At 34.6% G+C, this 18,190-nt stretch overlaps 1 protein-coding gene across 3 annotated transcripts in view; it reads right to left on the reverse strand.

The window, feature by feature from the left end:
• Nucleotides 1-18,190, reverse strand: part of ZFR (zinc finger RNA binding protein) — an 80,397-nt gene that overhangs the window by 17,692 nt on the left and 44,515 nt on the right. For 2 of the 3 annotated variants that reach the window (XM_070476546.1, XM_070476545.1), the window contains 8 exons: nucleotides 16,174-16,367; nucleotides 14,359-14,478; nucleotides 13,117-13,262; nucleotides 9,735-9,897; nucleotides 8,270-8,475; nucleotides 7,434-7,584; nucleotides 4,820-4,961; nucleotides 174-271 (listed from right to left, as the gene is read on the reverse strand). In XM_070476546.1, the coding sequence (XP_070332647.1) occupies nucleotides 174-271; nucleotides 4,820-4,961; nucleotides 7,434-7,584; nucleotides 8,270-8,475; nucleotides 9,735-9,897; nucleotides 13,117-13,262; nucleotides 14,359-14,478; nucleotides 16,174-16,367 (1,220 nt within the window). The remainder of the gene's footprint in view (nucleotides 1-173; nucleotides 272-4,819; nucleotides 4,962-7,433; nucleotides 7,585-8,269; nucleotides 8,476-9,734; nucleotides 9,898-13,116; nucleotides 13,263-14,358; nucleotides 14,479-16,173; nucleotides 16,368-18,190) is intronic. The other variant, XM_070476547.1, reaches the window with a different exon arrangement.

Here is an 18,190-nt window from a genome sequence, read left to right on the forward strand (position 1 = left end):
CTGCAATATGCAGATCTTCATACCCAGCTTTCTATGTTAACATATTTTCTCATATTTAATTTAAAATAGTATTGCTTGGGCAGTCTTTTGAAATGTTTAAACACAGTTAAACATGTTGTACTGAACTACTCTCTCATAAGGCTACAAGAAAAAAGTAAAATGATGTTCCGAACCTGGAACCACTTAGCGTGGCGTAGAGCAGCCAGAGCGTCAAGGCATTTTTGCCTGTCCAAGACGTCCGGTGGGTCTTTCACCATACCCGAGGTTACATCTAAAATGGATTGAATTGGCAAAATGCAGTGAGGAATGGGTGTTTGACCAGGTGAGCAAGACACTTCCTTAAAGTAGCATCAGTGTCACATGAGCCATTTGAGGGTTTTGTCAGCACTTTAAAGTAACCCAGGAAGTTATTTAACAAATTTACATAAATATAATATGAAGATCAAGGATTAAACTCTTTAATTTAGAAATATAATAAGTAATTTCTACAAATATAACCCTACCCCACCAAAAGAAAATCAAAAGGAAGGATTACTGGATACAGTGCGCCAGCACAAAGACAACAACAGGGAACACAAAAATCCACCTTAATAAATGAGAATGTACAGTAAACTATCCTGTTTGTTCAGTATTTTAAATGGTCACAGGTTATTTTGGGACTAAAATGTAAAATAACTCATGATAAATATGGGATGATCAATGTAGTAACAATCACAGAAAAAATAAGGAGCCAAAAACAGGCATTTCTAGTTTAACGGTTTCTCTTCCACAAGAGAACTTTAGTTGTAAAGGAATATGAAATGCCCTTTAAAAATTCAAAGTTCCTATAAAGTATTCCAAAGAAAGGACAATTGGAGAGAAACAATGAGTAAAGTAGAAAAGGGCAACAGAAACTAGCATGGTTAAACAAAGTATAGAAATAGAACAGATACAGTAAGCAGAATGGTTTGATGATAAATATGCAGAATCTTTTAAGTTAGAGTTTATAATAACTGATTTTAATCAATAATTATATTAAAACATAAATGAGTTATATAAAACTTGAGAAGAAAATCTGAACCTAAATCAGGGCAAAGGTTAACTTTATATTAATAAACTTCATTGGAGGGCCACCTTACATTCATCTAAATGTATATAAAAGTTGCTAATCAAACTATTCATAACTAAATCAATCGAATTCATAATTCTTGGTGATATTAAAACATTTTCTAAATATCAGAAAATAACATGCCAGGCAAGTAGTTTATTGAATTTAGCAGCCTTCGAGATAGAAAGCACCCAAATTAATGGCACATTTAGTATATGATTTAATAAATCATTGAGGGTACCAAATGAATATGAGACGAACGATGAAATATATGATAAAAGAACACATGAAAGATAATTTCAAGAGTAGCACTGGAGCTCTGGGCAAGTTATTTGATGGTATATTTTTATATGAACATTCAGAAATCTTAAGAGATTCTTGCCCTTATTTTGAGTAGAAGACATACTAAAAAGCATATTTTAAAAGTGATAAAAAAAATTATATCCCTTGTCTGGGCTTTCTTTTCTTAGTTCTTACTCCTTAAATAATCAGATTTACAGATACTCAAACACTGTGTGGCATTCTGAAAATGAACACTGAAAGAGGAACCTGGGCACTAAAAAGAGAGTAGCAAATCAGAAATACTAGAAATTTAAAAAAAAACCAATAAATAACCTCAAAATCTGCAAGATCAACTACTGAATCCAAAAATATAGTGAACATAGTAAGAAATGGGCTATTCTGAAAGAAGGAAAAAGGACACCAGAAAGCACAGCTAATTGAAGAACTAAAAAAAGAAACAACAACAAAAAAAACCACTCCCCAAAGCAAGGTTATAGAACAGGCTGAAGAACCCTTTTTTCCATGTCCCTTATTTACTTACGTTATTTGCTAAAGCTAAAATGCAAATAGGTGATAATGTGCAATCTCTAAAGAAGTTTCTGAATCTTAATGTTAATTCTTGTTTTAATTTCCTCCAATGTAAGAAAAAGTTTTCTTTTTGCACACAAGCATTTATAACTTCAGTAATTTAATGATAAAATTTCAAAGATGCCAAGACACCTATTGCAATTTAAAAACAAATTAAGAGCTATAAGTAGGAAACTTCTGTCAAATTTAGAGTGTGGATTTTTGCACCCATTCTATATTTCAAGTGGATTAACCCCTTAGATATATTGTACTAAAATCATACTTGCTTCCTAATACCCAGTTAACAAAAAAATTAAAAAAAAAAAAAAAAAAAAAAAAGCAAATTCTTATCCTACGAGAGGTATTTTATGAATTTTAAGGGGTTAATCACCAGTTAGAAGACACGCTGTGTCCACACTATTTTATGATTAAAAGTTAATGGGAATATATTAATTTAAATTAACACGGTTATGTAAAATATATAATCCACCCAACAATTTAAAAACTAGTGTGAACACTGCTCAATTCTAGAAGAGACAAAGACAATACAAACAGAACAGCCACACAAAGGACAATAAATGCCAGACTCTGCATCCAATATCCCTCTTTAAATCAAATGGCAGGTGTGACACTGAGCTTTTGAAAACCTTGGTCAAAAATCCTTCCGATGTCTTGGCAGCAACCCCTGACAGGAATCAATTCCCTCTGCTAGAAGGCTTTGGACCGGGCCTGATAAGCTAAGGGTGGAAAAAAACACACACAATACTTGACTTGCTACAGAAGAGACGCTGTAGCAAGGGTTAGAACATTTGAACAGTTTAAGCTTCACGTCAATTAATGTCAATTAAAGGTTTACTTAATGTTTAACTGCCAAACACAATACTGTAAAATAGATTTGTCATGTGTTTAACAGTTATTTGGAAAATTTAATCATATCCTTTAAATAATTTTTGGTATTAAACAGGACCATTACGCATTTAAGAGCCTACCACAACTATGTGCAAGTCACCAGTCTCGTGGTTTACAAGTACTCTTCCGGCAAAGCCTTCCTTACCCTTGGACTAACTCCCCAAAGCAAGCTAGAGGCTTTAAATGATTTTAAGACACAGAGCATTCAGAGCTGCAGTGAGGGAGAATACATACCGTTATTCTGCAGCAATCTTCATTAATGAGGCTAAACACATGGTTTACTGCAGTTATCTGCAGCAAGGAACACTATCAATGTTTCTACACTTTTTGCACATCCAACTTTTCAGCTCAGTGTCTTGAAGAAAACCTTTCAATTTTGGACTGATTGTTTCTTTCACCATAATACTTATGAAATTCAGAACAATAATTCTAACTCAAGTTTGGGTCAGACAAAAGTATAATTTTGTTTCCTTTAGAAGGGATAGATTATTAAAGACTATTACAAATATGATAATTATTTATTCAGGCTTTTGCAACAAAATAAAATGACTTAATACTGTATAAATTTAAGTAAACCTAAATATAACTGGACAAAATGTGCTCTGAAATAAAGTTAAGTGGTTATATAAGTATAATTTCATACTAAATACAGTAACTTTTATCTGTAACATAATCAAGATTTCCTTTTCAAATCCTAAGAGTCATGCTGCATCCAAATTGACCAGATTGACTCAGGAACTGTTTTTCCAGCAATATCCACAGCCAGACCTTCAGTGGAAATTCATGCTCATATAAAAGATCCTTTACATAAAACCCACTTATTTTTAAGATAAAAGCTTATACCGCGTACAAGTCCTGATACGTAGTATATCTATATTATGTATGCAAAGTTAGGCAAGTCTCTTAATGATCACATTTTTAGTAAAGATGTTCTTTTCCTGGGTTGTGTAAAGCCCAGTGCCTTAAAAAAAAAACAAAACAAAACTGCTTTGCTATAAGAAAACAAATTTAAAGGGACAGTAATTGAGAGCCTACTCATGCTATTTTAGACAAATTAATTTTAAGTATTCTTTTCTCCTCTATCTGTATCACAAAGTAATATTAGTGTAGACTATATAACTCCGTATTCAACCAATTAAGATGTCAAAAACAACATGAAAGGAAACAAAGTAAATTTTATCTGACCCATAAAACAACAGAACCAACATACCGCAGACACTGACCATGCTTTTTGGCTTAAAAGCTTTTGAAGCTTTGAAAATGTTATAGGACAGTCCCTAAAGCAACATTGCTGGCACCAGCAGGATTTCATAGTCTACAATTGCAAAGTAAGTTAAAAACCCCTAATTGTGCTATAACTCACTAACTACGCCTATCATCATTTATTTCTCAAATCTCTGGTAGAAAAGTGGGGGTCAGATGCCCAAATCTAAGTGCATTTATGAAAGCGCTCCACCAAAGAGCAACCTCAGAGAACCAGAAATATTTACCTCAGGACAAGCCAAATCCATGATTACATATATAACAATGTCTCTTAAACTGTTATGAGTATTCAACCAATTTTACTTATGAAACTCGCTTGTCTTTTTTAAAGACAAGAACAAGGACCTAAAAGAAGTTAAATTTGTGGCCCTTTACTAGCAATATTTCATTTTTCATAAGTCAACTATGCTTATGACTAAGAATAATTTAAACTTTTCCAGAAATCTGAGGTTAGCAAGAAAAGAAAAGAAAAAAAATCAAGAAAATTAATAATACCTTGAGTGTTTTATATAAAAGTACATTACTAAAAAGACATTAATAAAAGATCTGGGAAATAACCTTAAGCAAAACTAGTTGCTATGTAAGTCAAATCTATCAGATTCATATGTAATGCCAGCATGTTGCCTTCCAGGGCTTAATGCCATCTTAAAGAGTAGGTAAATGGGAAAAAAAGAAGTTAATAAAAAGTAGAATGTTTAATGGCTTTCCAACCTCCTTCCCTCATGTTCTCTTCTCGAATAATTGGAGATGTCAGGGTGATAGTGACTTGCATTTTGGGTTCCACACATGAGTTCAAAATTATTGCCGCTTCAGAAACAGCACATTTTATGTCATACTTCTCAGGACTTATAACCTATATAATGAAGAGCACAAGAAATTAGCTGGCCCTCTTACATTATCAAACAAAGCAGTTTCATTATAGCTCTTTCACTTTCTCACACTACTTTAACCATTTTGCAAGGATTAGATCATATATTATTTCCCTCCAAGCCTTGCAAAACATGCAAATTATAATCTCTTGCTCCTTTTTCCTTTTAGAATTCCTTGTTCAACTAATATTTACCATTATTATATCATATGAGTTATCTGTATGTGTGTATGCACCTTTTAGATGATGAATTTTTGGATGAAAGAAACACTGCTATAGTTATTACCATACCTTCCTAAAATAGCACCTGGGCAACTATTATTGCAATATTTGCAGAATATGAATGAGACTAAAATAGATACCTGAAACTAACAGGAGCCATAATTCAACCATACCCAGTGCATCTTGTCTGTGAAATCAACAAATCTACATTTTATTTTTATTAGCTGGAGGCTAATTACCTTACAAAACTGTAGTGATTTTTGCCATACACTGACATGAATCAGCCATGGATTTACATGTGTTCCCCATCCCGATCCCCCCTCCCTCCCCATCCCATCCCTCTGGGTCTTTCCAGTGCTACATTTTAAATCAGGGAGCAAAAAAATAAATAAATAAATCAGGGAGCAGAAAGTCTTGCTCAACAGAAAAAACAAAACAAAACAGGATTCATTGCAATTTAGTATACATATAATAAGCTTCAGTATATATGAACAAAGGAAGACTCTAGAAATTTACACAGAGTGTTCCCAGTATACGATCTAAGTTCACTTGGAAGGACTGATGCTGAAGCTTCAATAGTTCGGCCACTTGATGTGAAGATCCAACTCATTGGAAAAGACCTTGATGCTGGGAAAGACAGGGTAGGATAAGGGGTGACAGAGGATGAGATGGTTGGATGGCATCATATTCAATGGATATGAGTTGGAGCAAACTTCAGGAGATCGTGACAGACAGGGAAGTGCGGCGTGCTGTAGTTCATGGGGTCGCAGAGTTGGACATGACTTAGTGACTGAACAGCAACAACAATCTAGGTTCAAATTCTAGCTCTGCTACTTTACTAATGACGTGAAGTTGGGCAAATATTTAACTCCCCATACCTGTTTTTATAAAATGGGAACAGTAAAATTGATCTAACCTGTAAGACTGTTAAGAAGAATGGATGAATTAACTACACAAAGAACTGAAAACAGTGCCTGGCACACAGCATTACGTAGACGTGAACCGTGACAGTGATGGTGATAGTTCTCTCTCCTGCTTACCCACTATACAAGGACAAACTGATCTGGAAACTGTATTTTGGTTTTGGGCTTCCCTGATGGCTCAGATGGTAAAGAATGTGCTGTAAAGCATTAGTCAGTTGAGTTAGAATATAACATTTTCTCCTTTGTAGTTTTACAAAACACAACAATTTAAGATTTTTTTTGCAAATTACATACTTTTTCAAAGTCCTCAAGCTTCTTTTCCTCCCTTTTACTGCCCTGGCAGCCTCAAGATATAGTAACAAGTAGACACACAATGACAATTCTCCTGGCTCCTAATGCTCCTTTTTAGCCTCATCCACAATTAAAAAAAGTCTCACATCTGGAACAATGGTAATATAAAGCAAACAACAGTAAATCAGAGCTCAAGTTTAATAGCATGCTTCACTATCCATTTTGGTATCGGCTGGTCTGCTGTGGTCAGGTACTATTTATTCTAACATTACTGCAGAACACATGCTGCCAATGAAATGCCAATTCTTGAATTTCAAATACCTAAATAAGTTTTATATATTAAATTATTCAAGGAACCTGTGTTAAATTCCAGTCTGTGATTCTGACAAGATACTGTAATAAAAATTTTTTTAATTCAAACTTAAAAAAAGGTTTTGTTTTTGTAGGACCTAAAAGGGATATTCTATTAATTGAATTTGCCACAACTTACTGGATAGAGACAAAGACAAGTCATTGTTACCGTTATAACATGTACAAAATGGAAAGTAATCATAATAAAGCTGGGAAAATTCAAATCAGAAAGTCTCTATTTGAGTTACTATATTTTATTAAAAACATGTATTCAACTAAATAGGCAAGAAGTTCATGAATTCTAAAACTTTAAGCTTACTATACATACATGGGCTTTGTTTAAAAAAAAAAATCAAAAAATGAAATTTTTCCCTGAACAACTGTCTTCTCTTATGATTCAAATCTTGGAAAAAGAACAGGAAGAGGACATGTGCTGCAGTTTTACATTTTAAAATAAATTAGCAAGATGGCTTCATGTTGAAGAGAAGCACCATAAAACCTAAAAATTTAACAAAGTAGAAAACTGTGCTACCAATTTGTACAATCAAGCAATTTGGAAAGTCAAGCCAAAACTTCAAAGGCTGGCTTAGGTTTAAGCTGAAGCAGGTAGTCCTGCCAAAAACTTCTGAACTAGACAAGGGGTAAAAATGAACGTTTCCATAATACTTACAGCAAGCTGCTTGGGTAGGTTTTCTGCAATACGGCTTAATAATGTCTTTGAAGGTTTCTCTGAGCACAGCAAAACAAGGTTGACATTTCTATCTCCTCGGAGAAGTAATCCTTTCGCCAATACTCCCACTCGCAAAACTCCTTTTAAAGCTCTGCAGTGAAATCAAATTATATTATGACATTTCCCTTCTTAACCATAACCATGATAATCTCTCAACACACAGTAGTAAATGAAATAATTTTACATCATTAAGATTTGTATCAACTATAGTATAAGAACAGTTAATATTTTCAGAAATACCCTTTATTTAGATAAGAAATATGAAAAAATTAATAAACCAAGAGCTAAGTTCTCAGGAACAACTGCAAAGGCCATTAATGCCTTTCTGTCTCATAAATTAGAATAACAAAAGTCATGTTTAATATACACAGATATAAAGATGTTGCTAAAGTTTGAGCTTATTCATGCTTATGGGTCAATGTGTTAAAGATAAAATGAGCTGTTAAAAGAATGAACATGGAACAGATGCAACAAATGAATAAACACTGAATAGCTGAATGCAACTGGAAAACTACAATGGCTGCTTTGAAAACAGACTTGAAATAGTTTTATATGAGTTTAAATACAATGAGTAAATTACAAGGTTGGAGATTGTATGAAATTATACTATTTTTCATTTCAGCAGAAAGCAGCTGAATACATTTAAAACCTAACATAAGCACAACACATATAGACTGATACCAGAGAATTTTCAGTCTTTGTAACTTTCAAGTATAAGGTAAGTCTATATAAGGAAAACCAAAACTATACCAAAGTAAAAAACTCTGAAAACACACCTGTCTTTACCTCCCTCTTTCTTATCATCTCCCTCTTTGCTCTTGCTCTTCTCGTGTTCAGACAAGCTGTCTGAAACAAGTTTTAAAGCACGTTCAGTGATAGAAACAATTTTCTGAACCGCCTGTAATTCCTCTTCAGTTGGATAAATGGTAGCATGCTTTGTCATTACATAACGGTCGTCAGATGAGTCAGGACGACGTAAGGGCTGGAGATGGGAAAAAAAAAAAATAACTCCATTAAAAAAATGTTTTCCAAGCAAAAGTAAACTATTATTTTTCAACTACACATGTGCTTGCTGCATTTTTCAATAAGAAAGCCAGTTATACTGAATGTCCACTTAAAGCTATCTTCTCCTTTTTTTCCCATTTTGGTAAAAACAAAAATGTAAACTGTAGAAAGGTACAGTATCAAAAGTAAGTATGTATGTTATGCACTCAAAACAAGTTATAATACATACCATCTAAGGTTATGAAAATACATTTTATACAACTTTATTTTTTTTTAGTTCTACCACTTTATTGCTACCAACCCATCTCCCTCCACCCTCGTGCACACATGCTCAGTCATGTAACCCCATGGACTGCAGCCCGCCAGGCTCCCCGTCCATGGACTTTTCCAGGCAAGAATACTGGAGTGGGTTGCCATTTCCTTCTCCATTTTATACAACTTTAAAAACAGTTGTGAGACGTTTTGCTTTTAACAAAACAGATTTTACAAATGCTTATTCTATGGAAGGACAAATGAGAAAGAATAGGTTAAAGCGCAGTAATTTAGACTGTTTCCTTCTAAGTGCTCTCTGGAACACCAGAACAAAGAAAAAAAATCATCTTGTTTTCTATAGACTGAACTTATATGAAATGCTCCTCATAAGCCAGGTATTTTTTACCTAGCTTCTACAGAACGCAGACTCTCAAGATCCACCTCTTTTCTACAGTTCTCCTAATACAACCACTGTGTGTTATCTCCAACCATTTACCTACCCTTTGTGTGTTAGTTGCTCAGCTGTGTCCAACTCTGTGACCCCATGGACTCTACCTACCCCTTATCATGCACTTAAATTTAGAAGTAGTGGTAGGTTTTGAACGCTAAAGATTTGAAAAAAGGACTCTAAACCATACATAATGGGAAGACAGAAATAATTCTAAAGCCAAAGCAACAGCGTTCAGAATTAGTTGTTCTTGATAATCTAAAGAACAAAGGCAAAAAAAAAAAAAACCTCTTAAGATCTGCTCCCTTAGCTTATACTGAAAATAAGAAAGATTCATGGAAATTCTACGAAGTCTTTATACAAAAGGACACGAGTTGAGAAAGTATAAAAAAAGGAGAGAAAATCCCAAATCAGATGAAAAACATATTGAGATTTGGATATTATTAAGTCTAAAAATTAGCTCTTCAAACTTTTATTTTCTAATGCCAAACCAGTCTTATACTTCCACTGCCTATGTAAACAAAGTGGACACTCACTGCAGGCCCCTGTGGCTGAGGAGGCATGCCTGGTCGGACTCCCAGAAGGCCTAGTGGGCCCGGGGGACCATGAGGATAGCCTCCATCAGGCATTCGGCGGCGATCATCCCAATGATGCTGTTCTTCCTCCATTCTTCTCCAGTACATGTCCTCTTCATAACGTCTGAAACATAAAGAATGATACTGTAAGCCACTTAGAAAAATACACCCCAAGAATTTACATCAGTAATAATATAGAAAGTAATAAAAACCCCCAAATCAGTCTAGCTAACACCTTTCTTTCCCCCTCTGTATCGGATTACATTTGCCTTCATCAATTAGTGAATGAAAGTCAATCCCAGTGAAAAGATAAGAAAACAAAAGATAAAAGCAAAACAAAATTTCATAGTCTGAAGACAGAGTTGAAAAAACAAGCATCAGAAACCTCACAGTTCATTCCAACCTCTCCCTCTTTACAGTAGAAATTGTAAACTTAAATGCCTACCTAATGTGGCCAGACTAATAAAGTGTGTGAGTGAAAGACCCAAAGAATACATTCAGGAATTTTCCTCATGTCTTCAAAGAAATGTGCTCTCTATTTTTTTTGTAAGAGAGAACTTCTTAAGACAACCTTTAATTTCCTCATCTGATACAGACAGAGACAAAGACATTTTTCTACAATGAAAAACAACAGGGATAAATGGCAACTCACATCCCATCTCACTTTCGGGGACATGCTAAGGATGATGGGAAGTATGGTAAAGAAGGAAAGCACATGCTCTGGCTAGAGACAAGAGGGCGGCACAGCTATTAATTACTGTCACAAGGGAATACCAGATGGTTATCCCAAGGTCAATCAGGACTTTTGTGAAATCTCATGGTCTTTAAATGTTGATTCATGTTGGTGTCCAAAAAATACTATGGGCACCAAATAAAACACCCATGGGCTGAACTTAGTGGGCAGTTAGCGTGTATCCTCTATTTTAATGGTCAACATTTTTGGAATCTAATTTTTCATCACATGACTCTCTCCCTCTCAGTTCTATCTTTGCCTTCAGCTTCAAACTAGGATACCAATAATTCCCTAGGCAGTCATGTCTTTGTAGCAAATTTTTGTTAACAATAAATTTTTACTACACAAATTCATTTAATACAAAATGTTAAGAAAGAAGTATGCTTCTCAAGTAGTATTGTAGAAACCATCAATTTCTTCAGGTCAGGAATAAGCAGTGCTTTCTGGGTCATCCAATTTAGGACAGATAGAATCATACTTCTAATTTTATTCAGGTCTTGAGAGAAAATGAATAAAAACAGCTTGAAGGCTCTGGAAAACCATGTTCATTCTAGTTTTGAATACTCTATTATTACTAATGATGCTTAGGTTACATAAGGGTATATTTAAATACCAACTGTCTACCAATTCATACTTGGTAAACATAGTATACTACAGTGCCTAACACACTATATACTGCTTCCTGGCATACAGTAAGTCCTTAATAAATATTCGATAAAGCAGTAAAAGAGGAAATAACTGCATAATCTAGATATAGAGAAAACTTGCCAGTGCATGACAAAGGAAGAAATTTCATAAGAATAAAGTTAAATACATAAAAAAATAAAAATTGATACATAAATAACAGTAAAGATTATTTAAAGATAACATGTTAATGGGTTAATAGCTATAAGAAGTGTTTGTACAAATCTGTTAACAGGTAAGTTAACAAAGGAATAGGCAATTCACCACAAAAGAAATTTAAGTGATTAAGCATGAAATAAAAATTTAATTTGCCAACAATACAAAGTTGAAATAAAACTGGCTTTCATGTTTCTATTTCTCACAGGCAGATGTTTTAATAAATTATAGGAGCATCCCTCAAAGTGTGGTCTGGGTAGTCTAGGTAGGACTTGAGACACCTTCGGGGGGGATTCATGACATCAAAGTTACTCTCAAAATAATATTTGCCTTCTCTATTCTCTTTCTCCTATGAGTCTACAGTGGAGTTATCCAGAGGCAAAATGTGTTATCACAACCTGTTGAGCACAGAAGCAGAAGGAGAATCACGTTGCCTTAAGCTAGACATTAAAGAGATCTGCAAAAATGTAAAATATTGCCATTATTTCTGGGGGAAAAACAGTTGTTTATAGTTAGCATATTATATTTAATGTTATTATATTAATAAATACACCTGATTTAATATTGTAATTATTAATAATATTTAACCACATTTAAACAAATACAAAGTTATATAAAAATAAGTTCCTAAATACTGAAACTTCTCAGTTTTCATTTCTAATACAATGTTGACAGCCTATAACCCACATACACAAAAACTCTTCAGAGTCTTCAATAATTATTGAGTTATAAAAGGTCCTGAGACCAAAAGGTTTGAGGATCACTAAGTTAAACTATCTAGCACAGGCAAAAGTACAGGTATCTGTCAAACATTTTTGCTTCTGGGATTTGATTAGTGTCAACTGATAGTGATTTATACAATAATACTGCCTCAAGGATGGTCAATGTAATAACAATAGGGAAATACTATTAAAAAACTCTATAAATATCTAAAAATATATGAAACAGGTTATAAAGAAAATTTTACATCTGCACAAAAAAGTAGGTATGTAAATGAAAAAAAGTGGGTTATAAAAACTTGTACACAAACACTTATGGCAGCAGTATTCATAACCCCAAAGTGGAAATAACACAAATATCCATCAATTGATAAACAGATAAATAAAATGTGACACACTTATGTAATGAAATACTATGCATGTATAAAAAAATTAGTACTGATATATGTAATAACATACATGAACCTTGAAAACATCATGCTAAGTGAAAAGTAGCCAGACACAAAAGTCAATGTTCTATGATTCCATTTATATAAAATCTCCAGTAGAGGCAATCTACTGAGATGAAGTTTATTAGTGGTTGCCCAAGAATAGAGCGAGGAGTTGGTATGGGAAATAGGTATGGATTGCTAAATGGGTTTGTGGTTTCTTTTGTGGGTCATAAAGATGTTCTAAAATTGACTGTGCTGATAACTGCACAACTCTGTGAATAAAACCAATGAATTGTGCCACTTAAAGATATGCCAGTTATATCAATAAAACTAAACATTTCTATATCTATTGAACATATTTTCTCATTCCTCCTTTCCTGTAGCCTCTAAAGATATTATTTCCAAAATAAGTCCTAATACCAAGGACATGGTCAAATATTAGAACAGCCAGAATAACTCTAATGCATTTCTTTCCTAGACCTAGTGTCTCCCTCACAAGTGAAAACTAAAAATATTTCAAATAAATCTGGATTGCTCTGAATGGGAGTCATACTCAGAACAGCTAAGTTTCTTAGAAAGTCTAAACCACCTATGATGGTACTAAAAGTTAAAAATACTACCTCATTTCCATTCTCCAGCGTTCTTCCTCTTCTCTTCTTCGCCAATACTCCTCTTTCTGCATCTGCTTTCTCATTTTCTCTTCTTGAATCTTTCTTGCTCGAATACTGGGCTTTACTTCTACTTGCAAATCTGGATTTACTTTTTTCTGTTAACACAGATAAGATGTTTGAAAAACCAGCAATCCTTCCAACAATCTACACATATCTTAAATCATACAATCTCACACATTTTTTCATCATAGAGGCTTTTATTTGCAAATCTACTTTAAGAGTAAATGTAGTAAAATAAGTTGAATCAGAGAAAAACTCAAAATACATTCATAAATGTTCTTTCTTCCTTCCCATCCCCAAAATTCTTGGTTGTTCAAGTTTAGTACACAAAAAGTACTTAACTTAGTGTTAACCAATAAAAGAAATCCTTGGGAGACTGATGGGTATTTAATATTCCTTTGTTTGTTTGTAAATAAATGATTCTAGATATCTGAGTGTGGGGTTAAAAACTTTTTTTCTTATAGAAGTACTACTGCCCCTTAACAAATTATTTTTAATCTTCACCACTTCTGTTTAGAAAACATGAATCTAATGCTAAGTACAACCTAATTAAAAATTTTATTTGAAGTATTTAGATTTAACTTATTACTTGGAAGTGTTTTCAACAAAAAATTCCTCATCTCAAAATTCACTTTAACGGAAATTCTGCTAAGATAAAGGAAATGGAGACCTGACTTCTTTCAAACACTTCCTTTGAAGCAACTATTTTTACATGGTTACTTGATCCAAGTAATGTCATAGTTTTATTTTGCCACTAGAAATAATGAAATACAACTACATTGCTTTTTCTTAAATTTAACAAAAGTGATAGGTACTCAGTTGTGTCCAATTCTGTGACCCCAAGGACTGTAGCCCACGAAGCTCCTCTGTCCATGGAATTCTTTAGGCAAGAACAATGGAGTAGGCTGCCATGCCCTTCTCCAGGCAATCTTTCAGACCCAGGGATCGAACTCGGGTCTCCTGCATTGTAGGCAGATTCTTTACCATCTGAGGCACCAGGGAAAGCCCTAAGCATAACAAACTAATCAATAAAAACTAAACATCTAACTCTCTAAGTGAGACACGACATGCCAACCTGACAGTGGGAGTTCATGGACTTAGTGAGTTATATTTAGAAGCTTTATTTTTGCATCTAGAATATTCCAAACCATATAAAAAGAGAAAGAGAAAAATAGCTGAAATTTTCCTCACTTTATATTGAAGTCTGTGTCTTCGTCCTTTTAAATGCATCTCCTTAGCATTGGGATCATTAAAGCTGCACTCGCATAATTTGCAATGAAATCGAATCACTTTTCCTTCATCATTTCGTACCTTGATATCCAGAAAAAAAGAAAAAGTCAAGAAATCACAACACGAATGTCACAGGTGAAGATTTCACTTATAAACCCATCTCATGAGTTATAAATAACTTTCAGAATTTATAGTTAGAAAAGGGGGGGGCAATGTCTATACTTTTTGAAGAGGACACCTATAGAAATGAACAGGGTTAGAATTTTTAACTGTACAATGCAAGATGTGTTACCATGTATTTGTCTCTTAAACTTTTAATATTTTCCTCTATATATTAACATTGAGATTTTAATACAATAGACACCTTCAATTCTTGAAAAAATATTTACTGAATACCTGTTCCTGCCAGGTACTGTTCTTGGAAATGGAGCTAAAGATGATCAAAGGCATTATTCTCATTTATTTCTACAAAGCCCAAGACTTTATACATGTATAACTTTATTGAAAACCAATGTCAATTTTTTTTCTAACTGCACAACCAGTTAGGAAGACAAGTAGACTAGAATGTTATTAAAAGTTATTAAAACTTCAGCAAATTTTAAAGATTGGTTCTAAACACAATCCTCTGAAGTTTAAGATTACTTAACAAAAAAAAAAAAAAAAAAAAAAAAAAAAATTACTTAACCAGTATCATTGGTTATTAAGGTATCCTGGCCAGATATTCTGGCTGTACTTTTTTTTGAAACATACAAGTCTTACTAACAGCTAAAGGTTTATTATTTATTTATTTAGAAGTTTATTAACCTTTAAATGTCTTTTTTTTTTGTTGCCTAACCATGCTGGCATTGTGGTATCTTAGTTCCCTGACCAATGAAGTGGAAGCAAGGAGCCCTAACCACTGGACCGCCAGGAAATTCCCAACACCTATAACTTTAAATTAAAACTGCATGTGAATGACTTATAAACTACACAGCCCAGTTTTCCATCTTGTAAACAAAGAATTCAATAATTAATTTTTCTTGATGGAAAAGGATGAAGGAACAAATAAATATTTGCCAAAAATCCACCATATGCTAGGCACTGTGCTTAGGTACTTTATTTGATCTAAGCTTCACATCTTCACTGGGAGATACCCAAATTTTACAGATGCAGACACTGAAATTTAGAGAACTTGTTATTTTCAGCTGTTCTATAATACAGCAAAAGCAGAACAGGGCTACACCACTGTATGTTCGTCTTTCCACTAACAGCAAAAATCTATCAAGTCCCTTCTGATACTTCCTTATCCTCCATTTACTAAATTATTTTGTAAAACAGGAATAGTTTTCTAATCAGCTTGAGAAATCATATAAATAGTTATCTGTTAAATCAGTAATTGAAATTTTACACACAAAACTGTTCAGAAAGAAATATTTGCTATCTTTGTCATTTCTGCTGTTCACATTTTTTTTTACTTTTTACGTTTGGCACAGTAGAAGGGTTATGTTTAAAGAAGGCCTGCCAAATAAACAGAAAGTTATTTCACATACTACAGTGATGGTGTCAGCAGGGAAAGAGAAAATTCAACAAAAAAATTGTGATGTCACTTAGGCAAGCTCAAAGGGCAGGCTTAAAAAAAAAGAACACAAAACCTTCAACAAAGATCCCTTCAATATCCCTTTATAAGTAATCTAAACCTAAAATATAATTGAATTTTACATGTAAAGCACACTTGTGACAAAGTGACACATGTCCTTCCTATCTAATCTCACAATAGGAGTTTTCTCAAATCAATACCTCCTCCACATAATCATGGCCCACTGGTTGCACATCGCTCTGCAAAGCAGCAAGAGACGCAGGTGTGACTGGTTCTGACACTGTGTCTGGCTTTACTTCTGGAATTGGTACAGAAGTGACAGGAGTGTTTTTAACACTTTCAGTTCCTTTTAAGTCTTCTGTTTTATTTCCTGTTGACTGCAGCTTATTACCACCTGTAACATAAAAGAATTACAGTAATTTTAATTTTCTTCCTATATAATGTATGAACTGATAGAAGAAATCCAAATAAAGTTCTGATCTTTTCTACCAACAAACTTTGACATACAATAGATCAGAATTTTGAAGAACCATATAAACCATTTGGCTTTTTTATGCTATTAATGAAACACATGTCTCTATCTTCCCATTCTCTCTCTTGTAATATTCAATGGTCCTCTCTGTCCTCACCATGGCTCTTGTAACAGGCTTATATCCCTTTGCCAGGAACTGGGCACTATCCTAAGTTCTAGTAACATAATAATACAGTGTGGCTGTCTTTGAGGTGCCAACAATTTAGGGTCATGTATGGATGTGAGAGTTGGACTATAAAGAAAGCTGAGTGCTGAAGAATGTGATGCTTTTGAACTGTGGTGTTGGTGAAAACTCTTGAGAGTCCCTTGGACAGCAAGGAGATCCAACCAGTACATCCTAAAGGAGGTCAGTCCAGGGTGTTCATTGGAAGGACTGATACTGAAGCTGAAACTCCAATACTTTGGCCACCTGATGCTGGGAAAGACTGAGGGCAAGAGAGGGGGACAACAGAGGATGAGATGGTTGGATGGCATCACCGACTCAACGGAAACGGGTTTGGCTGGACTCCGGGAGTTGGTGATGGACAGGGAGGCCTTGGTGTGCTGCAGTTCATGGGGTCGCAGAGTCAGACACGACTGAGTGACTGAACTGACTGACACATTATTATAGTACAATGTGTTAACAGAGTATTTTGGGAATGTAAAGTAAAGGAGCCACTACCCTTTAACCTGATCCAGTTAGGAATAGCTTCAGCAAGTATGACACCAGGGCTGGGCTTAAGAGTGCTAGGTATGAACTGGTCAGGCAGAAAAAAAGACAATTAAGTCTAAACAGCAAGAACACTATGCACAAGCAAAACACAAAAACATAAAGTTAAAAAGACTATGGTAACAGAACTGAAAGAGACATGTGTACCTCAACATTCACTGCAGCACTGTGTACAATAGCTAGGACATGGAAGCAACCTAGATGTCTATCGGCAGATGAATGGATAAGAAAGCTGTGGTATATATATACAATGGAGTATTACTCAGCAACGAAAAAGAACACATTTGAATCTGTCCTAATGAGGTGAATGAAACTGGAGCCTATTATACAGAGTGAAGTATGTCAGAAAGAAAAACACCAATACAGCATATTAACGCATATATATGGAATTTAGAAAGACTGTAATGATGACCCTATATGCGAGACAGCAAAAGAGACACAGATTTAAAGAACAGACTCTGGGACTCTGTGGGAGAAGGCGAGGGTGGGATGATTTGCAAGAATAGCATTGAAACAAGTATATTACCATATGTGAAATAGATCATCAGTCCAAGTTTGATGCATGAAACAGGGCAGTCAAAGCTGGTACACTGGGACAACCCTAAGGGAAGGGATGGGATGGGGAGAGAGGTGGGAGGGGTTGTTCAGGATGGGGGACACATGTACACCCATGGCTGACTCATGTCAATGTATGGCAAAAACCACCACAATATTGTAAAGTAATTAGCCTCCAATTAAAATAAACAAATAATAATAATAAAAAGACCATGGTAAATTAAAAAAAGACTTGGTAATTCAATAGGACTTATCACCGAGGTACAGGGCTTCCCTGGTGGCTCAGATGGTAAAGAATCTGCCTGCAATGCAGGAGGCCTGGGTTCGATCCCTGGGCTGGGAAGATCGACTGGAGGAGGGAATGGCAACCTACTTCAGTATTCTTGCCTGGAGAAACCTGTGGACAGAGGAGCCTGGCAGG

The sequence above is a fragment of the Odocoileus virginianus genome, chromosome 14, assembly GCF_023699985.2.
Source record: "Odocoileus virginianus isolate 20LAN1187 ecotype Illinois chromosome 14, Ovbor_1.2, whole genome shotgun sequence".
NCBI lineage: Eukaryota > Metazoa > Chordata > Mammalia > Artiodactyla > Cervidae > Odocoileus > Odocoileus virginianus.